The sequence below is a fragment of the Drosophila yakuba genome, chromosome 2L (genome assembly GCF_016746365.2).
Source record: "Drosophila yakuba strain Tai18E2 chromosome 2L, Prin_Dyak_Tai18E2_2.1, whole genome shotgun sequence".
In the NCBI taxonomy this organism is placed as follows: Eukaryota; Metazoa; Arthropoda; class Insecta; order Diptera; family Drosophilidae; genus Drosophila; species Drosophila yakuba.
The window spans coordinates 19,931,279-19,957,393 of record NC_052527.2 but is presented as its reverse complement, the minus strand read 5'-3'; the positions used below and the strand labels follow the sequence as shown (position 1 = coordinate 19,957,393).

The 26,115-nt window shown below is 41.3% G+C and overlaps 1 protein-coding gene across 4 annotated transcripts in view; it reads left to right on the top strand.

Moving 5' to 3' along the window:
• LOC6528994 overlaps positions 1–24,476 on the top strand; it is a 34,448-nt gene extending 9,972 nt beyond the window's left edge. For all 4 annotated transcript variants that reach the window (XM_039370500.2, XM_039370499.2, XM_002089990.4 and 1 more), the window contains exons 3-4: positions 17,727–19,679; positions 20,621–24,476. In XM_039370500.2, the coding sequence (XP_039226434.1) occupies positions 17,797–19,679; positions 20,621–21,797 (3,060 nt within the window). In that variant the 5' untranslated portion in view covers positions 17,727–17,796 and the 3' untranslated portion in view covers positions 21,798–24,476. The remainder of the gene's footprint in view (positions 1–17,726; positions 19,680–20,620) is intronic.
• Positions 24,477–26,115: the final 1,639 nt, after the last annotated feature.

Here is a 26,115-nt window from a genome sequence, read left to right as displayed (position 1 = left end):
TACCCTCTTCAACAGAAAACAAACACATTTCAAAGAAGTTGACTTTGTCGGTTCATTCATTTTCCAGATTTTTGATTAGCCTAATATTTGAGCAATCAAAATTGGGTAGAAAGGGGGCTGCACTGTTCAAAATTCAAAAATTCAATGTTCAAAAATATTTAGAAGGAGTCTTAGAAGTATCTTTGCGTTTTAGAGTCCAACAGTTTACCTTTAATCAGGCAGCTCATTCCATCAATAAACGCTCGTTATATTGAAAGACATCTATCAAATGAGATTTTACAATATCCGTCACGAATACGTTGCTCAGATACAAAGATACTATTGCTGTCAGGGTCGTCAATCCTCTTTTTCGTCTTTTCCAAAATCGCATTTCCTGATTTCAGACTTTCCACTCATTGCGCTCACTCAATTGCAAACCATATTTCAATTTTATTTTATTATCACAGAAAAGAGCGGATACAGCGATATCCTTTACTTTTATTATATTATAATGCTGGCCGATGGGCGGTCACAAGGCTTCGTTCCCCTTGCCTACGCATTCTATATGGTCCAAGGATCAGAATCTGGCCTTTTGGGCCAAGTTATTGATAGTTATGACACGCCCACACACACACAAGGCAGCCCTCTTTTTGATTTGACCACAATTCACATTTTTTCGTCGCTCTTTCTCTTACTTTTGCCAATATTCCTCTCGATCTCGCCTGCAATACAAAAATGTTGCATAATTTATTAGGAATATTTAATAAAAAATGCCACAAGGCAAACACTGATGGCCAGGGCGAGGAAAAATTCGGTCGGTAGCCGGTTGGCAAACTTTACGCTTCGTTAGCTTCTGTTTCATAGCCCCATCTCCCTTGCCCCTTTTGTGTGCCACATTTATGCTTTGTTTTTTTTTTTACATCACCAATACACATACACACAAAAATACAGGCGCAGACACACACATATATAAAGCTTGCATTTGCAATGTAGATTCACTTTTGTGAAGTTATGGTGGAAAAACTCACACGACAATGCAAACTGGAGAAGGAAAGAAGCTCTGAAAGCTCGCCTTTCAAGTGCACTCCTAAAAAATGGGGAGTTGTAATAAATTAGCGGTAGGAGTGTTGTGTTGCTTTTTTTTTGTTCCTGCTGCTCGATAGAAATGCTTGGTTTTATAGTCACGAAAAAGATTTTATTTCATTGGTATTTATACCCGTTACTCGTAGAGTAAAAGGGTATACTAGATTCGTTGAAAAGTATGTAACAGGCAGAAGGAAGCGTTTCCGACCATATAAAGTATATATATTCTTGATCAGGATCAATAGCCGAGTCGATTTGGCCATGTCCGTCTGTCCGTCCGTCTGTCCGTCTGTCCGTCTGTCCGTCCGTCTGTCCGTCTGTCTGTCCGTATGAACGTCGAGATCTCAGGAACTACAAAAGCTAGAAAGTTGAGACTAAGCATACAGACTCCAGGGACATAGACGCAGCGCAAGTTTGTCGAATCATGCTGCCACGCCCACTCTAACGCCCACAAACCGCCCAAAACTGCCACGCCCACACTTTTGAAAAATGTTTTAATATTTTTTCATTTCTGTATTGGTGCTGTAAATTTGTATCGATTTGTCAAAAAGCTTTTTGCCACGCCCACTCTAACGCCCACAAACCGCCCAAAGCTGCCACGCCCACACTTTTGAAAAATGTTTTAATATTTTTTCATTTCTGTATTCGTGTTGTAAATTTGTATCAATTTGTCAAAAAACTTTTTGCCACGCCCACTCTAACGCCCACAAACCGCCCAAAGCTGCCACGCCCACACTTTTGAAAAATGTTGTAATATTTTTTCATTTTTTTATTGGTTTTGTAAATTTCTATCGATTTGCCAAAAAACTTTCTGCCACGCCCACTCTAACGCCCTCAAACCACCCAAAGCTGCTACGCCCACACTTTTGAAAAATGTTTTGAAATTTTTTCATTTTTGTATTGGTTTTGTAAATTTCTATCGATTTGCCAAAAAACTTTCTGCCACGCCCACTATAACGCCTACAAACCGCCAAAAACTGTGTTTAAGACTCTCCTTCTCCCTTTCACTAGCTGAGTAACGGGTATCAGATAGTCGGGGAACTCGACTATAGCGTTCTCTCTTGTTTTATTAGTAGTATAATTAATAATTGTTGTTTATAAGTTTATAAGTTAGTTTATAATTTTTGCTTAGCAAATTTATTTGACATTTTTCATAAATACATTTTTTCTATCTTTTTACAAAAACAAGAGAATTAAGTAAAACAAGAGGTAAGTATACTATGCCGTACAAATTCCAATTTAGAGCCATAGTCAGCCTTAGTTAAGTTTAACTTTTCGAATTGATTTTCCCCAGCATTCTTCCATAGTTGGTATGTAATCAATTTCGTTGCGTTGGTAAAAGGTGTAACCCCCACGATTCGTCGATCCCCTTCGCAATCTGCGTGTGTGCAGTGCTCTTAACATAAATCATTGCCGACGAGTCGGTACATAGTTGGCGGGGAAAAAATCCTTTCGCATTGATTTGATTTGGAATAGTTGAAGCATGAAGTGACAGCTGAAATATCGCTTTACATGCGCCGCCAACGATGACGAGATGCTTGAATCGCTGCGATGGCAGCCATCGGAAAAGGGAAATGGAATGGGTTTGTAATGCTGACAGCCTTCCTCTGATTAGTCATTGTAATGCATTGCACCTAGGTATACTATATGTATCATCTAAATTTCTTATCGCTTTCTCAATCAACTGACATTGCATAGTCGATCATTTCGCTCTGAACTTGACATTCTCCACTTGGCAGCTGCATTTGTTTCAATCTCATTGAGTTTACTGGATGATTTAGTTGCTTAAAACCTATCACATAGTTGCGTCATGGAAAATTTAAAGCTTTTAAAAGCCACTGTCTTAGTTTTACCGATGGCTAGTGTTTTCTGGTCTGAAGTCCCCATTAAAAGAGTAAAAAAAACTGAAGCCCTTAGAAGAACAATAAAGCTTATCCCCCACGGCCTTCTAATTCTTATCTGGCCATCCCTTCTAATTTCCTGATGCGTGCCTTGTCTCCCACAAAACCTAAGGGTCGGCTAGGGGGCACTCATTAAACCCTCCTGCGGGTATCCTTTATCCTGAACTGGAAATCAGCACGTTCTGTTCTACCAAGCAAAAACAACTGCTTTGAGGCAGTTAAAGCATATTTTCGTGGGCAACAAATCAAGCATGAAAAGTGTATTAAGCGCCGCCTTTTTTCGGGTCTTTAAAAATGTTCCGCTGCCTACTTTCTGTGGCTTTTGGGGTATTAAGACCTCGTTTGTCTTGCTCGATTCCGTCATGCCCTTCTAGGCTTTTTGGCAGCTGCCCTGCAAATTGGACAAGTAAATGGGGCCAGGAGCTGGCGCCACCAACAAATTGGGTATCGGCTAAAAGAATTGAGTGCAAAAAAATGTTTGAAATTCTAATCTTTTAGTTCACGCCTGACTGCATCGCACGAGCACACGTACACAGGCACGGCCTATGCGAACCTATAAAAATATACACAAAATATGACTACAAGTTAACAAAACAGTGGCCATTGACTAAGTGAAACGAGTTAGTTAAAAGTCAAACTGAAATTGATATTTTAAGCATTTTGTTTGAATGGAAACCGAAAATTGAGTTAAGGAGATTAAATAACTATTACGTTTTGCTAAGTTTATTTGTACTGTATAAAATTTCTCTGTCCAAAAATTCTTTGATAGTGTTTTACTATGTTTGTGGGCAAAGACACGTGCTAAAGCCAAATATTTTGCTTGTCAATATATAACAAAAAATATTTTTTCGGGCTTGCGTACTGTAACGATGAATGAACAGGCGAAATAAACGGGAATAAAGAGGGTAAAAATAAGCAGAAGAGAAAAGGGATATATGTAAAAAGGAATGAACGAGCAAAAACGTAAAAAAACGAGAAAGAATTAAAACCAAAAGTCGTTGGGCTGAAAACGGGGTGCCAAAGGATATGGCTAGGAGCACTCACACCTCCTGTTCACACTTTTTGCACTGCATTTTGTTTTAAAACAAATACATTTTACGCCGAGACAAACTAACAAACATTAATCAAAAGTTTGCGGCCCGGTCTGAAGGTTGCCCGAGAAAATGGCCAGTAAAATCGGGAAATGTGCAAAAGGGGAGCGGAAAAGCGGAAAGGGAAGTCCAGTGGCCAGTTTGCCAGCTGTTTGGACGGCCTCTCCCTTTTCTATATTAAAGTCCTCACCGCATGATGGGGCACTATTTTCAGGCCTTTAGATACAATGGCCAAAGGTCAGATTCTAATATGGAGCAAACGGGGATGAAATGGATTCTGCTGGGAACCGAAACTAGGCCGACAGGTGCGGCAGGTGAGCAGGTGGCACTCGCTTTGCTTACGTTGCAACCTGGGACTTGACCTTTGTCCTCGGCAACTTTTTCTGTCCCGTTCTGTGCAGGCATCTCTGGATTTTATTGGACAGGCTGCATCGAAAACTTGCATAAAAGATAGGGGAATTTATTGAAAATTATAGTTGACACATAAATTAAAATTAAATTCCTATAAAAATAGTATTCTTGGTTGACTTCTAAATATATAACATATTTTTTATGTCTGGCCCCTTATCAGACTTATTTATATAAATGTTTACTATATTTTAATACTATACATATATGAACACGAATAAATATTATGAAATAATTTAAAGAGGTTGGTTTTAAATAAATAAATGTTAATATTAAGATACTCTTTATTCAAATTTTAAGAAAACTGAGCTATTGAAAACATAAACACATGCATTGCCATAGAGTCCTTTCCATTGTCTTGCTAGTCCCCTTCCACGGTGAGAGTATTTCATCCGCTTTCTCTGTAATCAGCGACATGATGGAAATGCATTTCTCTCTTTTGTGCAATGCCATGCATATTTAAAAGCCCGTCCACACACACACACACATACGCAGTCATTTGTAAAACTGTTTGATTGTCCTGGCAAAAGCTGTAGGCTATAGAATTCTGCCAATCCTGAACAGCACTGTGTGCGTGGTACGTGTAAAGCAAAATTTTGTCCTTGACTTTGCCCCTTCTCCCTTTCTTTTGGGGAGTTTTGTTTAATTGCTAACTCACTCCCGCACATACGTATAAAATTCTTAATGAATGCAAATGAATGGCGGACTATGGCAGCAACAACAAACTACTAAAAAGTATTTATTATGCGCAAAAAAATTATTTTCATCACAGCATAAGTGGGTTAAAGGGAAAGTCTAGGAGAGGGGTATGTATATATATTCCTCTGTTTTCATATTTGCCCGTGTTGGTATTTGCTTGCACATTTAATTTAAATATTTAATTAAAATTTCGAGCGCGGATTGATTCAGACAATTAAAAATAGCGACCTCAGCAAAGTAAGTTTAATTTGGAGATGTGCGTTAGGCTTAGTTATCTGATTTGGACTCATTAGCAATGAATGTAGATGGAAGAAACCTGATGGACTAAGAATTTCCGTATACTTTTATGTATAAATTAGTTTATATGGTTAAAAGATTAAATACATACGAACGAAATCTTAAATGAAATTTAAATAGAAATGATTGTAAAGATAATATATAAATACGTTATTTTAAAAACTGATCAATTTGGAAATGCCTGATAAAATTTAGATAAATTTTTTAATATGCTTTGATTGTCTATTGCCATTAGCAGCACAAAAACAAGAGAGAACGCTATAGTCGAGTTCCCCGACTATCTGATACCCGTTACTCAGCTAGTGGAAGGGAGGAGGAGAGTCTTAAACACAGTTTTTGGCGGTTTGTAGGCGTTATAGTGGGCGTGGCAGAAAGTTTTTTGGCAAATCGATAGAAATTTGCAAGATTAATACAAAAATGAAAAAATATCAAAACATTTTTCAAAAGTGTGAGCGTAGCAGCTTTGGGCGGTTTGTGGGCGTTAGAGTGTTTTGGTAAATCGATAGAAAATTACAAGACTAATACAAAAATGAAAAAATATCAAAACATTTTTCAAAACTGTGGGCGTGGCAGTTTTGGGCGGTTTGTGGGCGTAAGATGTCTCTGGAGTCTGTATGCCTAATTTCAACTTTCTAGCTTTTGTAGTTCCTGAGATCACAGCGTTCATACGGACGGACAGACAGACGGACAGACGGACGGACAGACGGACATGGCCAGATCGACTCGGCCATTGATCCTGATCAAGAATATATATACTTTATATGGTCGGAAACGCTTCCTTCTGCCAGTTACATACTTTTCAACGAATCTAGTATACCCTTTTACTCTACGAGTAAATATTTTTAAAAGTGAGAGAGAGAGTGGCAGTTTTGTGCCGTTTGTGAGCGGTACAGTGGGCGTGGCAAAACCAGCAAGCAAACTTGAGCCGGACTTCTAAATCGACCTTTATATGGACGGACAGACGGACGGACACCTGTTCCATACTTCTAGAATACGCTTGGTATAATTACACACATTTTGTATTTGTGGAGGTTTAATGCCTTAAATTAATTTTCAATTTGCAGGTACTAAATTTAATTACTGAAGCGTCTACTTTGGCTGGTATGTCGGCTAGTCCTCGTTTTCTAGATATTGAAATAATTAACAGAAACTGCTTTCCCAGCCTTTGAATTCATAATTTTTTGTGTGCAATTAAATCTGATCCCTTGGTGTGTGTATTTGCTTGGCCATAAACATGATTAAAAATTGTTGGATGCCTATCCGCAGTTTAAATTAAACATCCCAGCCCGCAATGGCCGCAAAAACAACAGCAACATCACAAAGAACCTTGTGGCGTCTACATGTGTGTGTGTTTACCAGCATTTGTGCGTGTGTGAGGACGGTGTGTGTAGCTTTGGTCCTGTTTGCATAAGTAGGCAAGCTAAAATGCTCCGTTTCGTTTCGCTTTTGTTTTATTTGCATTGTTCTGGGATGCCAGGACTTTGTGGAAGGAGTTTATTTGCTCTTCGGCTTTTATGCGCGCAAATTGTTTACTCTTTTTAGTGGCTTCTATTGTGCCAGAAAACAACGGGCTAGGATAATGATTGCCCAATGCTCTGCAAGCTTGCTAAGGCTTCGCTCAATTTTCAGGATTTTAACTGTTATAAAGTCGTCATTGAAAAAAATTAATGTTATTTTTATTTATTAGTTTATAACATTACTTCTGCAATGCAAGGACAAATTGGTAAACTTTTAGACTTTAAATAATAAATTATATGTATGTATGTACATATACGTTTTTTTCTTCCTAATTTATGAGTATAACATTTAAAAATTCATATCAATATAGGCAAATATTTTTATACTTATACACTTATCAATAATTATTATTTTAATCACCTGATAAGCCAATTTAGTTAAAATTTTTGTTGTTTTTGTTATACTCCAACTACCCTCATCATAATTGCGGTAGACAAATATTACTGATTGTTAAATAGGCATAAATCTTAGTTTAAATAAACATTTAAATGCCATAAATTTTAATAAAGAACTATCGCATTCCATTAAATAAAGTGGTGGGCTTATTTTTTGACTAAAGGACCTAAAGCTAAATCAAAATTACTGAATCGTCTTTGAAAACCAAATCCAACTTTAAAGTGAAAAGTAGCCTATCCGCAAGTCCATCGCCTATCCTATTATCACCCAACCCCCACTAACAAATGCGGTAACAATGCTTTCTCCCACTTTCCTCATCCGTCGAGGCTTTTTGGTCGCTCATGAGCAAAGAAAAAGCACTTAGCTCCGCTCCTTCTCTCCGCTGCATAATGGGGCATAAGCGACCACGCCTTTAGCCCCTTCATCATGCAATACACACATATACATATGCAGATGCTAGAATAAGGTGGAGGAACAACACTTTCGCCTTAGTGTTGCATTCGCCGGCTGATGTTTGGCTGGGAAAAGCAAAAGTGCATACAAATGCGTTTCGTGTGTAGCCCCAAACTGCATTCGCTTTTTATGGTAATGCAAGGGGTTGTGGGTGGAAAATGCGATTGGCGCTTGGCATTGGGACTTGGCTGTGACTTTTATTGGCTTCTTAGGGAACTCGGAAAATGGAAACCTGGTGAGTTTTAGTCTTTGCCACATAAGGGATTCACTGTTAGAGTAAGCTTACTGCATTTGGCAAAGACGCCAATTGAATGAGGAGCTATGATTGATACACATAGGTATAATTGATTTCAGTTTACTCAGCGTTTTATTAAATATAAATAAGGTAATGCAGACTTCGAAGATGTTCAAATACTTAAGCCCACAAATCTGATTTATGCCGTTGAAAAGTTGATTTTGATTTCTCTTAATAAAAGTTCTCATTCAATTAGTATATATTTATTGAAATAAAAGGAAAACAAATTCCAATACCTTTAGAAGTTCCCTCGGAAAATGAATTACAGCTCGAGTAAAACTTTTCTTTGCCCATCGAACAGCTGTTGACCTTCGCCTTTCAGGCCTTCTTCGGGAAAGGCCTCCACTTGACCGAAAGTTGGACCATTATGCCAAATGCACAAGCACAAAAGCGAAAGTGGAGCACAGATGTGGGGGCGAGTACGTTCATATACGTATTTATATATGTATGCAGAGGAAAATACAGATACCCACATATCGATGCTGATGGCCAGCCTGCTTTTAACTTTTGTAAGTCGTCTTTGGCATTTTTGATCCACTGACCTGAAAGCCGGTCCATACATATTCCTGCATGTATATTGATATATGAATAGGTAGAATATATGGCAGTATGCATATACATATTTGATGACCAAATGCTTTTCAATAGCAATACAACGCCAGCAACATTCAGGCACATAGCACAAAAGCCAACAACAAAAGCAAATAACCGATATATATATGTTCATACATATGGGGAACAGTGGCATGGAAATCTGGGTAGCTTGGAAAATGGGGAGGAACTGTACCTGTGTGTGTGTGTGTGTGGTCAGGTGTGAAGCTCTTTTGTGCCGGTGCATACAGCAAAAAGGTATTAAAAATGCTATATTGGCAATACCTCAGGATCTACAGTGGGTATAACCCATAAATATAAACTGTTAGAGGATATACACATATGTGTTTGAATAAAATTAACTATTGAATGACACCATTATGATATATGTAGGTAATTATGTATGTAATTATGTAATAATGTATGTATAATTTACTGAATTCCGATAGACGATAGGCATAGACGAAATAATGCAGTGTATGAGCCGAAAATACCAATCAGCCCACTGTGTTTGCTTATAGAAGCGCAAAGAAGTTATCGAATTTATTAAAGTGAGTGTTAGTTGAAAGCAACATTAAATACAAATATTTATTTCGAGCGCTAGATTTAAATTGCTTGTGAACCAAGCATACAAAAGAAAAGAACGCTTTAATGAATTCCCTTGTAGGCATAATCCACTGTACTAATCCCCATTGTAGCCAAACATTTCATATGCATATTTAAATACTTTCTGAGCGGACGCTTTGTTATGCAGCATAAATAACCAAAAATAGAGGTGGGTAAGCCCTTAAATTTATGCCAAACTAATGCTAGTCCCTGGGAAATGGCTTTCTCTTCAGTTCCATCAGCAAGCAGTGGGCTTTGAGCGGGCTTAGTCCTTGTCCTGCAAAATGTTGTTAGCTTTATCCTGTCGATTGTCGCTGTTGAAGCTATAAAATAGAAAGGTTATTATAAATTGCCATTCGTGGCCCGGCCAACAATAAAAAAGGTTGTTTTTTCGTTGCTGGCTATCTTTCTTTTATGGTCGTGTTCTATGCAAATGTTTGCATATTTATTAAAAATAGCAAAGATTTTGATATAATCCGTTGCATTTAATTGACTGCAACTAACAACTGAAAAATGCCATGTGGGTCACCAGAGAGTCCTTTATAAGGACAAAAAACATTGGATAAAAAAACGAGGCTAGGGTGGCAGATTATGGGTTGTATGGCCAATAATTCATGACTGTGCACAATAGATGGGTGGGAAAAGCATTGAAAGGCTTTTAATGGGGCCGAGGATCGGGAAGTGTATTTATTTGCATTCTCTGATCCGTTACAATTTCAATTATGAGAAATGGTCCGATATGTGTTTGCATTTTATTTCGTCGAGTGAGCTCAATGATGACAATCATAAAGAGTCCTTTTTTATGTCGTTCCCAGCAGGATAAGCTGTAAACACAGCAAGCTTACATATTGATATGCAATCTCTATTCATTGGTCATAATTTATGTTTTTTAATTTTCCTTACGGTGTTTTATAGGGAACTTAATTCTTTCGATCTACTCGGTCAAATCAAATATTAATAAATCAAACGATTATTAATTCTAAACCTAAATTTGTTTCCCTGTTTAACTAAACAATGTTAAATAATTAAGATTGTTTGCGAACAAAAAGTTGCACAATCTGTATCACAATCCCTCCGCAAGGACTTCTTTTTGTCACTGGCAGCGCTAATAAACAAAGGCTTGGCTGATTATTGCCATTGAACTGAAAACGCGACTGCCTGCGACAAAGTAGAAATGTTAGGAGAGTCGAGATCCTTGACGAACCAGGAGGAGAGTGCTCCGCCATCCACTATCCGTTTTCTGTTATCTGTTAGTTTAGCAGCCACTACATGTTGTTTCAAAGTTTTGCCGGAGCAATCAGCTGGGTGGGCGGAGGAATGGGGCCGGAGGGTTTCCAACGGCTGATGTTGACGCTGCAATTGGAAAAGTCAACGGCTGTGTGCAATGCCAGAGGCAATATTGTCTCTTTGGCTGGAAGGCGGGCCGATATAAGGGAAATTGAAAACAGAATTGCAGACGGCAGGCAGGTGGAAGCTAAAGGAAATGCAATCAAGTCGGTTACTGTCTGGGTTTTCCTTGTTGTCATAAAAGGATTTCTACTAAGATTTTTACCAGCTTCCCTGCAGTAAGGATGTTTGATATAGAAATACTTTGGATTGGCTGAACTGTTTTAATTGGTCAAGAAAATCCCCCCAAAACTCCATGATAGTGATGATCATATTTAGAAAAAGAACTGTCAAATGCTTGATATAATTTTTAGAAAACAAAAGAAAAGAATATTGCCAACAGTATATTTCATTTAAAAATACATCTTTATTAGGATATCTAAGAGTCATGTTGATGATAAATTTGGATTAGCTTAGCTTTAAATTTTTAAAACTAAATTTAATTTTTTTAAACAAAATTAGTCAGCGAAAATAAATTGTTTATGGAAATACTTGGCATAAACACAATCAAGAATCAGCATGTTTGATTTGTGCATTTGTGCGTTTCTAAAAAATGCTTGGCTACAGAATGCATGTGTAATTTTGCATTTGGATTTGGTAACTATTTGCGCAAACTGAATGTAATTTTCAATGGAATTTGACCCAATCGTTGGCATCGTCATACAGTTAAAAATATTGCAGGATCCGCAAGCCTGTGACCGCCAACCACCGATTGAAGTGCAAATCGAATCAGCCTGGCGTGAAAACGCGCCAGGAAATCGCAAACCAACAAAAAAGTGAAAACGGAAAAAACCGGAATGTGTATATATTATGTTATTATTGAGTTTTTGTGCGCTGAAAGTCGTTTGGCGTAGGGAAAACTGTATTTAGCCAAGGGCTGCAGTTGTGTGCATTTTTTGTGGAATACTTGCCACATTCAGCTGAAAAAGCAAATCAAATTTCCGGACCAAAATCCTTTACTTGGCCAAAACCCACTTTTCGTCATTAAAGTTGCATCTACTCGTCCTCGACGACGTTGCCATGGCATTTCAGTTTGAGTCTGGACAATTAGTTTGTGCTGCTGTTGCAGCCTTCGATCCCGAAATCTGTTCCAATTTCGCTGATTTCCCAGCAGCCTCACCTGCCGCTCCATTTCATTTTCAGACCATCAGCGAGGACTCTGACTAAATAATCAATAACTGTCACACAAAACCAATTCGAGCTCCTGGCACCCGAAACTTTTCGGCTGACAAAAGTTCGGTGTGTCCAAAACACAGCCAACAAATAAAGTGCCGCGCTGTTTTCATTTGTTTTGATTGAGGTTGGCATCTTGTTCAAGCAAATGAAGGTGAGTGCTTGCCCAATGAAAAATGGAATATTGAATTACGTTCAGTGCTGGTGAAATTGAAGATCCTTACGGTTGGATAAGTTAATTTGGTTCGGCCGGTTTGAACTAATTGGCTGTGGGTTGACAACTCATGAAAAATTGTTGATATTTAACAACATATTTAAATGCCAAAAGCGATAATATACTTGTGGCTTTTGGTGCGATGGCCCAGCTAGCATAGACAAATATGCGGATTTGGTTCTCTGAATTTTCCCAAAAAATCATCCGCACAATCGACCGTCCTTCCAAAATATCTGCAAACATTAATTTAATTTCTAAAATACATCCCTCTGTCGATTTGTCGGAATGGAATGGCATCACACAACTCCCACATTGAAATGGAACCATTCGATTCTATGGCCTTACCTTGCGGCAGTTGATTTTGGTTACGCCCTCTTCTCGGCCTAAAAATATGCTGATCAACTTTTCTTGGCTTTTTTCGGCTGACATTTGCACATTTTATGGTCCATGGCCACAATTTAATGTACGATGTGCTTTGTTGGGCCTCTCTTGTTGTTGTCGTCAATGCCGTTCTCATTTTCGTTGTGGGCTAATTTAATATTGTGCTTTGTATGATTTTCACATATTATCAAGAAGTTTTATTGCGGCAATTGAACACGTTGTCAGAAAGACTTGACTCCGTATCGTCGTAAAATTGAAGCACCCCCAGTATTTTTGGATATTTATGTTAAGGATATTGTAAACGTGTACTGGTGTGTGCCTATACGTAATATGCGGGCGGCCCTGCGGCTCTGCTTTGTTGTTGTTGTTGTTGGTTCGGGCTGTTTACTTTTATTGGCATTCGGTATTATTGGTTATTGTGCAAGAATACTTATGGTATAGGGATCGGAAAAGGTGCGCGTGCCTGTCTAGCTGTCGGTTATAATTTAACTTTTATTTCTCTATTTATGGCTTAATAAGACACACGTTTGCGAGGCTTCCCAAGCCAAGGATGCTTATCGGATACTTAAGCCAACAACTTTTTTATGACCGGGTCAAGATAAACGCTTATTTAATTGCTGCACACAAAACTTTCATAGCGTTGACAATACACTAACCCCATTATCAATGGCAATAAATTTATATTTGCCTATGGTAATAATTACCTTATTGATTGTGCCAGACCATCACGAGTGATTTATCATGCCCAATAAATGTCAAACTCAATATAAACTTAGGTCTGAGTGCGACTACTTGTAATGCATAAATATAACTTCTTTCTCATCTGAAGTTTCTCATGCCTCACTTTTGGTCGATTAAGAAAAAATTATTCACTTATAGAGAATGCCCAAGGGAATTAAATTCGATAAATTTTATATTTCTTAATAATAGAGAATTCTATAAGTATTCACATGCACTTGTATTTAAATAAATTTATATAAATAAACATAACTGCTAAAGCAATCGTTTTTTTTTTCATTAAATGTTATAACATAGTTATATAAGATAAATAAAATGTATAAAATTTAATGTATTTAAAAGTTTGTTATTTTCATACAATTAGCTATAAATGCTTAGCATATAAAATTTATGTTTATTGGAAATTTATTTTTACTTATTTGGGCTTAAGCTAAAGGTTAGTACTGCTACTGACGAACCGGGTGATTAAATCCAGTGAGGTTTTTTGGCATATTTTCGGTTCCCCTGCAGGAATGCCTCACTTAAAATCAACAGCAAATGGCAGGACAAATGTTGACAAAGAAAAGCAACTAATAGCAAACAACAGCCAGTGAAGTGGTCCTTGACGAAAACGAGAGCGAGCTAGGGTCGGCGTAGTTGAAAGGATGCAGCGAAGCAAATAGCGGGAGAGCAAGGACTAGGCCTAGTTTGGGAATTCGTCCTGAAACTGCAGCTGACCGCAGGTCGTGGTTGAGGGGAAAAGCTGGGAAAAACATACATCCCAGGCTCCCGCGAGACTTCTCCTTCAGCCAAGACTCTTGAGAAATAACGCTTAGCTACTGCTTTACCGGGGCTCTTGCTTTTTATTTTTCTGGCATTTTGCTCGAAGTTTCCCCACTCACTAGTTCATTCGCCAGTTGTTTTTCCCCTTTTTTGTTTTTAGCTGGTAAGGTCTATTATGCTTGCAAAAATTGCTTTACAGCTGCAAAACAATGCGGCAAAAAAGGTTACACAGCACAAAAAGAAATACACACAAAGATGAATAATGACAGCGAGCTGGAGGGAATAGCCTAGAGATTACTTTTAACTCTGCTTGCTCTTTTGGTGATAATGAGCAGAATCCCAAACGCTCTTTCAGAGACAAAATCGGATTGTTAGTAAAATAAACATAAGACGAACAAAAAAGTCTGAATTTTTAATCTTTAACAATAAATGTGCAAAACCAATCCATTCAAAATGCAGAATATCAAACTGAATTTTTTTTAAATTTCTTTCTTTTAGTTTAATCAAACCTACTCGTATAACTGCACTGCAACACTTTTAACTGAGTTAAAAATTTCAATAGTTTCCACTATTTACGCGGATTATAGAAATGGCTGAGACATAAGATAGATAGGGGACTCCGAGTAAGGGTATTAAATGCGAATTCACTATCACAGTCTCCGAACAGCAGAAGTGAAATAATATTTGCCCCAATCCTAGGGGGAGGAAAATCGGTTGGAGAAGTGCAGCTAAAATAATTTGCGCATAATGAAGCCGGAAGTGTGAATGCAAAGAATACAAGGAAAGTGGAAGAAAGAACTTCATTATCTGTGCGAAGCAGCTCGTCGAGTGGAAATTCAGGCTTGGTCGAGGCATTCAAGCTCGGAAAATTACACAAAAATCTTTGCCGGGATTTTCTAATTAAAGTTTCAGCAAACGAATCGCGGCGCCAAAGTGAAATTAATGGCTCTGCCATTTTGGCCAGACCGGATTTTCCCATTTTCCCCTATTTGCTTGTATGCTTTTGTGTGTGTGTGTATATGTGGCTTTATGAAGTCAAGCAGCATTTTGGGCCACTTAATCTGTTCTCCCAGCCGAGTTCAGCCTTATCCCCTCTTCTGCCCCGACACCTCTGTGTGTGCGTAATTTATTTGCAATCAATGCTGCCCGAAAGGACATTATTTTTACATTAAAGCAAGGGCTAAGAATGTGTGCGAGAGAGAAACTACAAAAGTTGGCAAAAAATCTGTGCCAAAAACCAAGTTTGCCAACATTTGGCAGCTGTCACATAATACATCTCGCACCGAGTAAGCATAACTTATGGACTTCTAATAGGAACGGATTAGTTTAAGTAATTCCGACAAAATAGGGATTTTCTTTTGGGCACATTTGTTCGACGAAAATATTTAATGTGGTCTTCAATAATTGTACTACCATTTTTTAAATAATAATAGCAATAATAATAATGCTTAAAAATTAATTATTATATAAAACGGTCAAAACTTGCGATAACAAGATGTAAATACTGTGTCATGGATAACTGACTTTCAAATTGTATATATTATAATATATTTTCTTGGGTTCGGATTTAAGTGTTTGTTTGAAGAACACAATATCTATGCAAGGCTTGGATATAGAATTTCAATCAGTGACATGTGACATATAATATTTGTGAGTTGTAAAAGCCCACGTTAATGCGAGATTCATTGGGCTGAACGTCCCAATCTCACCGCATCGCCGTCCTATACAGGGGTCATTGCTCCCGATTTTCTGTATGTCTTTGTGTGTGTGGGTTTGCGTCAGAAAAAACTGACAAACTCCATGGAAAGTTTCCCAAACTCCGGGCACGTATCGTGTGTCATAAGCAGGGAAAGCGGCTTTTGGAAGCGACAACGGCAATGGAGAACTGCAGCGGACACCGCAGTTCTGCAGTTGGAAATGAAATTATTAACCCCGCTGCAATGCAACATAAATAGGATTAGTGTCTGCAGCAAATGCACAAGAAGAACAAACACGACTTGGACTTGGTTGACGAAGGAGGCGCCGGAGAAAGGCCACAACAAAGGCAACCAACCAACCAACCAACTAACCAACCAACCAACCAACCAGCCAGCCAGCAGCATTTGCATTTGCATGTTGCATACTTCACGGCGTAGTGCTCCCATATGATAAACGGCAACGACAATCCCACAACCACAGAGCCACATACACACACTCGTAAATGTATCTGTGTCTGCGGGTATTTCCCTTTTTCAGTATCTGCTTCGTACTCGTTTTTCTTTGTTTTGCCCGAGCAAGAATGCAGCTGAGTATTTTTAGCTACATGCAAAAACTTCATTTCATTTCTGCGGCTGTAATCCAGTGTATTGACCCCTAAACGCCCTCCACTCTCACACTCACACACACCCACATCCCCACGTATGTGACAAAGCCATTCCATTTTACTCACACCCCCTTTCATTTCGACACCATCGCGGTTTTTGCAAGCATTTTGTTTGCTTTGCGGTTTCTGCTCCCGTTTCTCACTCTGCTTTTCTCTGGAGTCCTAATTTAAGAAACTCACTTTCCTATCCAAAAGTCAACTGCTCTGAGCCTAATTGAGTATTTAACCAGCCGGGCAGGTTAATTTAAGTATGTATGCATCATTTATCCATAATTAAGGCATCACTGTATCGATTTGCCCAACAGACACTTGCAACAGCCTCGATATTTGCTACTTGAAATCGAATCAATGATTCCAGTGAAATGCCAACGGGTAGTAAACAAGTCGATTTTCGTTGCGAAATCCGTAAAAAACGTTTGTCATATAATAAATAGTTTGCTGTTTCCCATTGTACAAAAATACTCGCTTGACTTTTTTTGTGTGTTTTAAAAGAATTTTGAGGTATGAGTTATTTACAAAATGTATAGTTTCTATAAAGAATAATGCTTTTTATTGTACTTGTATCCTTTTAAAAATGTTACCTATATACCTATGTATATGAAATTTTAAATTTATATAGCTCAAGTAGTACTAGACTAGAAGGAGCGGCAGGTGCCCAGCGAAAAGGCGACCAAGAAAGGAACTCGGCAGGCATGCGGTTTGGGCTTGAAAAATTAACGCGGAAATGCCAAAATGTTGTGCATACGCCCCGTTGCCTGCATGCAAATTTCATGTATTAAGCCAGGCAAGAGACAGTGTCGCGCCGGGGGTAAAACCGGGAACTTGTTGTGTTTGGCTTGCATGGTTGACGGCCATAATTGCAACATGCCGCACAAACACATACACACGCACATCGCAGTGGGCGATTTGAGACTCCAACCAAGTCAAACAAACCGCGGGGCATAACCAAAAACAAAAAGTCTAAAAAAACAGAAACCCGAAATTCTAGCTATGCCAAAGTTTGGCATGGTAGAGGGGGAAAGGAAAGTCTGTTGCGAACTCCTGGCTGGGTGTTGTTATGACTTAATGTGGCCAAGGCAAGGGGATTTAGGAAGTCACTGGCAGAAAAAATGAGAAGTTACTAAAAAAATAATTATATCAAATTTAAGTTTTTGGTCATGATTTTATTCAGAAAGAATAAAACAAAATGTTATATAAAATATGGGAAAAAATTGGTTAAAACCAAGGGGGCTTAACAATGTAAGCTGACTCGATTTGTTGATCGATCATTTATTTATAGTGGTGCTTTAACGGGAATACAAAGGGACCCTTACTTTAGTTCATTAAGCTGTCCGCAGTTCTGAGTTTACGACAGCCGCACTAACCATATTCCATATTTTCCTGCTCTTTATAGACCTGAGGCGGCACAACACCAGGATAGCAATCGGGCTACTCATCCGGAATCATTCTAGTCCGAGTATGCGATGGCAGCGGGAAGAGCAGCCGCCACGCTGGAGGCTCCGGGTCCGCCCAGCGGTCAGGACATAGCCAGCGACAACAGCGCCCAGCGCCGCACGCTGGCGACAAAGGTGCGTCGAAAAGGGCCACGCCCCCAGCGGCGCCTGCACCCGCCCCTGCGCCCCCGCCTACCGCTCCATTTGCACCTGCTACTGTGGCTGCTGTGCTGCTGTTCCCAGCTGGGCCAGCTGAGGGCCGAGTGCCCAGCGGTGTGCGAGTGCAAATGGAAGAGCGGTAAGGAGTCCGTCTTGTGCCTTAACGCCAACCTAACCCACATCCCGCAGCCGCTGGACGCGGGAACCCAACTGCTGGACCTTAGCGGAAATGAGATCCAAGTAATACCCGACGATAGCTTCGCGGCGGCCCAGTTGCTCAACCTGCAGAAGGTGTACCTGGCCAGGTGCCACCTCCGACTGATCGAGCGCCATGCCTTCCGTAAGCTGATCAACCTGGTGGAGCTGGATCTAAGCCAGAACCTGCTCTCGGCCATACCCTCGTTGGCCCTCTACCACGTCTCAGAGCTAAGGGAGCTCCGACTGAGTGGCAACCCAATACTGAGGGTGCCGGACGATGCATTTGGTCATGTCCCACAACTGGTGAAGCTGGAGCTGAGCGACTGCCGCCTGTCGCACATTGCTGTGCGAGCATTTGCCGGGCTCGAGAGCAGTCTGGAGTGGCTGAAACTGGACGGCAATCGGTTGAGCGAGGTTAGGAGTGGCACCATCACCTCGCTGGCTTCACTGCATGGCCTGGAGTTGGCCCGCAATGCCTGGAATTGCAGCTGCTCCTTGCGTCCTTTGAGGGCCTGGATGCTGCAACAGAATATACCGAGTGGCATACCGCCAACATGTGAGTCTCCTCCAAGGTTGTCCGGGAGGGCTTGGGATAAGCTCGATGTAGACGACTTTGCTTGTGTTCCACAAATTGTTGCCACGGACACCACAGCCCACGGAGTGGAGGGCAGAAACATAACCATGAGCTGTTACGTGGAAGGAGTACCCCAACCGGCTGTCAAGTGGCTGCTTAAAAACCGACTGATAGCCAATCTTAGTGCTGGCGGCGATGGTGACTCCGATTCGGAGCCCAGAACAGCGGCAGCTACTCAGGGGAGGAAGACCTATGTGGTAAACATGCTGAGGAATGCCTCAAACCTGACCATTCTCACGGCTGACATGCAGGATGCCGGGATATATACGTGTGCGGCGGAAAATAAGGCTGGAAAAGTGGAGGCCAGTGTGACTCTGGCTGTATCCCGAAGACCCCCGGAAGCTCCCTGGGGCCTAAGAATTATCCTGCTGGGGGCTGTAGCCGCCCTGCTCCTCGTGGGTGGATCCTCCTTTGCGGCCATTTGCTTGTGTTCCTTGCAAAGACGAAGAAAGCTGCGGCTTTGGAACTCTGTACCTCCGGTGAGGCGAAGTGAGAGCTACGAGAAGATCGAGATGACGGCCAGGACGAGACCGGATCTGGGGGGAGGGGCTAGTTGCGGAGGCGGCAGTGCCACTGGGGCCGGACTCTTTCATGAGACCGAGGAGCAGGGCTATCTGCGGGCAACTCATACGCCACTAAATGGCAACGATGCCGGGCAGGCGGCTGCCATCGTAAACCCGAGTGCAGGAAGTGTACAGCGGAGAAATGGGGACTACCTGCACGTGTCCACCCACTGCGATGACGAGGAGGAGGAGCAACAGCAACAGCCCGCGAGCCAGCACCACCCCCATCCCAATCAGCAGCAGCAGCATCAGCAGAGGAAGGGCTCCCAGGGCCATGTTGTCTCCGCATCCGGGGCGAATAATTCAGCACCGCTGGAGGAAACGGATCTGCACATACCGCGCCTCATCGACATCGGCGGGTAAGTTGCCCAACACCGGGCGAAAAGTGGGCGAATACTTCCAATTGAAAACATGGAAATAAGTTTTAATTTTTTATCCTTTTTAATTTCATTTGTTGGTGTTCAATATATGGTTACATTTCACTGAATCTATATATTATATTAGCTCATTACAATTACCACGTTTTCTTCACTCAGTGTATGCCTCGGGTGCCCTTTGTTTCTGCGGTTCTCGTTACTTCGAGTGGCAATTGTCCCCCGACCGGGCGTCCGTGTCCCTGTCAAAGAGCTGTCATGCTCGAGTGCGGAGCGCCCGGATCTCCGTATTGCGTCCGTATTATGGGCAACACTTGACACTTCCACTCTGAGCTCGAGCCTCCTTTCCGAAAAACCCCACGTCCACGCCCGTTGCCCAACAGCCATCCGCATCCATCTCCGGCGACTATGAGAACGCGCGTGCTAATGACGCGCGAAATATGCGAGCACATCCACATTCAACGTCCTGCCCCCCGCCCCCAGCCTTCAGCATCCAAGACCACATCCACATCCTCAAACACACGATCCGGACGGAGAAGTGGTTTATTTCGGGCACACTGAGAACTCACTCTGCCTGATTGGCGCTTGTCATGTAAAGGAATTCATCCGCGGCTGCGAGTACGAGTGCGGGTTAATGAATGTGCGGTGCCGGCTATCTTCATGGACGAGGACACTGCCAAATAACGAGAATCTCAAAAGTCAAGCACTTAACCAATAAAGGATTTAGGCAACTACGTGGGCTGAAAAACACAAAAGAGGACAACTTTAATTGATTTTTGAAATACACAAGTTATTATTATTCATTTCTAAAATAGTTATTCCTTCCCAAAATGTATTCTCGTCCAGCCCTTGTTCTATATTTCTTAGCAGCTTATAAAGTTGTATTTAAATTAAAAATTAATCTTATCTTATTATTCTTCCTTCAGCACCGATTCCGCATCGAGTTCGATCTCCAGCCAAGTAGACGCTGCTGCCCGCTTAGCGGGCTATGCCGGACACACCTGGAAGACCACACCCATTGCCACCACCAAGATCAATTCCCCGCACAGCAAACCGGTGACCTCGGCGGCACCGTCGTCCCTGAATACACAGGCCACGCCATACACCCACTATGGAAACCACCCGGCAGACGAAATCGCCACCTCGGTGTTCTGTAGCGAAGGGCAGGAAAGTGACCTGTTCGATAGCAACTATCCGGATCTGCTGGATATAGCCAAGTATGCGGTGGCCCAGGCGCAGCAGGAAAGTCGGGGTCAGGGGTATGCCCAAACCACGCCCACTCCGAATGGGGGCTTGTGCACTCTCCCCCGGAAACTAAAGACCAGTGGAAAGTACTTCCGCAACTCCTCGGATAGTCAATCACCCCTGCTGGCGGATAACTCCAGTAAATATGGTAGTAGCACTCTGGGCGATGGAAGCTTTCTCAACGAAGCGATGGGTCTGGGCAGAAGGTATTCTGCGGAATCGAGTTATGCCAACTATTCGAGTACGGCCACCTACACGGGCGGCGGCCAGCGGGCCAATAGTTTCCTTAACCTGGTGCAAAGTGGCGCCCACAAGGGCAATCTGCCAGGTCCGCTGCCGGGTCACCTGGGGCAGAAGCCCAGTCTGCCCTCGAGTCCGGTGCAGCATCAGCGATCTCTGTCGAGTGCGGCCACGCCCCTTTTGGACTTCTCAGCCCTAGCGTCAAGGGCCGCCGGAGCGGCTAACTCATCAGTGGCCGCCTATGATTATCATGCCGCGCAGCTGGAGAGATTTCTGGAAGAATACCGTAACCTGCAGGATCAGCTGTGCAAAATGAAGGAGACCTGCGATACAATCCGAAAAAAAGAGACTCCTTTGCGAGTGGCCATTGGTCAGTCGGCTGCGCAGTTAGCGGACCCCGTGATGTACAATGCAGCCTCGCACAGTCCAAAACCGCCGGCGACCAGCAATCTGAAGACAAAGACCCTACTCCCAGGACAACCACCCGATCCACCGCCCTACTGGTTACACCGAAACGCCATGCTGAAGCGGTTGAATGGAGACGGCAGTGGTGGTGCTAATGGCTCAGGTGGATCTCCGGCCTCTCCACAGCCCGGTCAGGATATTTTCAAGAGCTAATCGCAATCGTGTACAGCCGATGGATTAAGTGATAGGACAGGAGAAGACTTCGAAACACTTTGGTCCGCCAAAGAGGGCATGAGCTTGCAGGAATCTCAGAGTCTCTTGTCAATACTTAGAAGCTTATAATTTAATGCATATATTTTATATACTTTTACATTCTTAATGCTAGTTAAAATCTTATAAATTGTTTAAATTACAGCTCAACAAAAGAAAACAGAGACAAAAGAAATTCATTTTTATTATTTTTACTCTTATTAAAAGTAAAACATTAATGTTTACACATGAGTTGTCGGTATTAATGTTACCTTCATCTTATAATTGGTTTTGTAAATTATCACTTTTTCAACAACGAAATACTCATTTTCCCTGCAAGCTCCTCCCTGTCGACTTTAATGCATTTGTCTGCATAGTTAGCTAGATAGCTAGAGGACATTGAACTGGTTCGATACCAAGCCCCTCTGTTGTATTATAGAAACACTTTTCCACTCTTTATACTCGCTAATATGCAATATTAAATACGATTCGGAGAAGCCGGAGGTCGGACAACATAAGATACTGTAAGTGTATAGACAGCAATCCCTTAGAAAAAAATACGTTCACGAAAACACCTATTGAATCCTTAATCCTAGAACCCCAAAATAAAACTCTCGTGTTAGTCTAACTACAAGTGTTTTTGTACTTTAAGCGATCTCAATATAAACAAGGATAATATAGATGACCCAAATTATCATAAGTATGAGTTGGCACAGACTGCAGATCGATAGATTGACATATTGTTTGATTGTTAGATGTTTGTTTTTCAGTTCCGCAGTTCAGGTCACAAATTGTTCGCCAATTAGATCCAAACTCTAAATTGTAATTTAAAACGATGAAAACAAAAACCGAAAACGTATTTTAGGGTGTCACTAAAATAAAACTCGAAAGCATTTCACCCAAACAACAAGAGAACGCAAAAATAAAATTAGTTGAGAATTGAAAAAGAAAATAAACAAAAAAGCAGAACGAGTTTCACTGGATCGAATGGGTAATCAAGGGGCGTGCAAATGTCCACATCCGGGGTAAAATTTTCTGAATTGCCGCTTGTCGTGCCACATTCACTTTTCGCGGGGGCGTTGGTCAAGATTAAACAATAATTTCGGACCACAAAATTGAGGGGAGGAACTTCTTCACACAGCAGAACTACGCCAATTGGTTCGGCTCCCATTTTCTTTTATTTTTCGCCTCGCATTCCGGTTGCCAAATGAAGTTGTAAAATGCAAATGAAGCCGTCGCCGTAGTCACATGCGCGTTAAAGTTCATGTTCGATGTGATGTCGCCATAAAGCAGGATTAAAACGAATTTATGAACCTTTGGCACGACGACAACGCCGACATGATAGCCTCTTTATACCTCTCCCCACACCACATCCTTCGCATTTAAGCGCGCTCGCACACACACAATGTCGCACAGGGGAGAGCTTGACTTTGTCTTTTAGCCTCAGGCAGTTTAATAAAAGCAGTTGCCTACTTTTCCAGGATACAAAGTGTAAAATGAAAATCGCCCTGGCAGTCCCGAATCGGGGACAATCCTCCTGTGGCCTCGTCATCAATAGCTCATTTGGCCTTTCGCTCATGAGCCCATAAATATTTTAAGCCCGACTTAAGCATGCATAGGCTGTAAATATTTTAAGGTCGCAGCTGAGTCAAAGATTACCTAGAAATTAAATCCATGTTGTCAAATATATATATATTTTTTTTTACTATATGATAGCATATATTTAATTTATATTTAATTTTTATAAACAAGCATTACAACATTTTTTAAGTCACACAACTTGCCTACGGAAAATAAAAATGAAATAAAATTATTAAGCCTAATAATATTATTTTACGTCCAGTTCAGCCGAACTTTTTATCAGTTAATTTTCTTCCGTGATATTAACTCCGTTTCTTTTGCTTTGATTTATACGTAAATAACATGTAATTAAGCTATGACTGGCTGATAAAACTCACTAGGCTTATGAATTTCAAGCACGCAGACGTGTCAGAAGGCAAAAGTAACCGAAAATGGTTGGCCATTTAAAGGGACTCCATCTGCCGGCTGTAAGTTAACTGGTAGGAGTTACTTACCGTGGACCGAGCCCAGATGCACACCAAGCCCTTGCGGTTTGTCGGCTTTAAAGAGCAAAGCCATTTACATTCCACCCACCTGACCACCTGCTGTCCAGCTAAAGCGAAAATAATGAGCCCGATGCTGGATCTCGGCGTGAAGCAGAGTAAAGAGCAACAACGTCGAGAGCAGTCGAGTTCATGTCAAGCTGTCAGTCAAGGTCGATTTCGTTTCGTAGCCCCTCCTTCCACGTCCACTTCCTCATCCCATTATCCGGGCTTGCTCCTGTCAGAGGCACACAGGTCCAGAAGGTGGGTAGTAGTGGGAGGCAGTGGGAGGACGGTCGGCAAGTGCCCTTTTGTCACTGTCTTGCGGCTGCCAGTGCAAATATATGGCTAGCGCAGGGTATTTGGGATATATGCGTGACCTTGTGGTTTTGGAAGTGCCGAGCTGCGATGGATACTTTTAATATTTACACACTGTAAATAAAAACCTATATTACAGTATGTTAACCCCATATAAGCATTATATTACAAAAACATTTCAATCTTATTAAAAATGGCAATATACTAATTATTTAACCAGAAATTAGGTTTCATTTTGGAATGTAAAAAGTAGAGAATTCAAAAAGTAAAAGTATAACATTTAAATCTACAAATAAATCGGCTAAAAAATTACTGCATTCTGAATAGCGGTAAAATTTAACAATACCCCAAATTACTACTATTTTGATATGTGTAATACGGACCTTTGGTTCCTTTTGAGTTGTAGCCAAGGCGATGAAGCACTTTCAAGCTGAGTACCAACTAGTTGACTCCTTGTGCTGATAAAGCGATGAGCGGAGGAACAGAGCAATGTGTGTTATGTGTATGTGCACAGGGAATTTTTCTATCATTATCAGTGTCCTTGTAGCCGCTTCCACATGCCACTTAATGCCGACGCACCAGCACAGGCAGCACTCGTCCCACTTTTGCATGTCGTCGTTGTCGTCATCTTGGCGGCCTTTGTGGTGGCATCGCACAACTGCATACCGCCCACTTTGCCCTGCAAGCCGCCCACCACCCAGCCACCCCCAACGCCATTCTTCAAGCCCCCCCAACGGCCATTATAGTCAAGCATTTTCGTGGCATAAGTTGGCACTTTAGCGCCAGGCAGCTGCTACCTGTTTCAGTTTCAGCTTGCCAGCTCCATCGTGTTTTTTGCAGTTGCTTTGTTTATTTTTAGCCAGCATCATTCTCATTGTGGCCAATATTTTTGGTAGAAAAGAAATATAGTGTACATGAACCTAGTAAAGGTATTGATTTATCTACGTGGGAAGTGATAGCTTTGGTCGGTACCACACTTGACCATGAATATTTCCTATTTCAAGCGGAAAAGGTGATAGAAAAACACAGTAATGCACTGAGATGTAAGGAAATACACAATTGAATTAAATTGCCATCTATAGAAAGTTTTATTAAAAAAGAAACAGATATAAGGCAGTAAAATAGTATTAAAAATCGGTTATTAGCTATCTTTAAAAATGTTGTTTTTATATTTTTCTGTCTCTAATTTATTTTATTTACATCGGCAAGTTTATTTAAAAAGAATCAGATAAAATATTGTTAGAAAATCGATTATTACCTATATTATTTTTACATTTATCTGTTTCATTACTTTTCAGCCTCGAATTTATTTTCAATCGGCCACATTGGCAATCGATCTGGTAGGAGAAGGGCGGACTTAAAACCAGGATGCTGCCGGCTGCTTAATGTGCTTGCTGCCTGCCCGTTCAATCCTTCCCCTTCACTCGACGCCGCTGCTGTCGTGCTTTTTAATGGATGTTGCATTACTTTCCGAGGCAGCTGTACGAACAAAAAACTTTTGCAGCGGCGAAAATTGAAAAATAGTTTCGTCCCCGTTCGCAAATGAAACACAAGCGAGCTGGGTAAAAGTTGCGCCCGAAAAGTTAATGGCAATCGCATTTATTGATTAGCCCGCCAGGAGTGGGATACATCAAGTGCACCCTTAAATGTCACTTGAATTTAATTTTCCTGTTTGGCCAAGCCAACAGATATTGTCCTCTCCACCGCAAGTTCAACAAGTCAACGCATCAATGTCACATAATCCTCGGCAGGAAAATAATCTCGCTGTAGGGAAGGGCGTATATCTGGCGTTCAAGGCGCCTGCGGTTAAGAGAGCGCAAGGACACCGGTGACATAAAACAAACTCAAGGTGCAGTGTCACT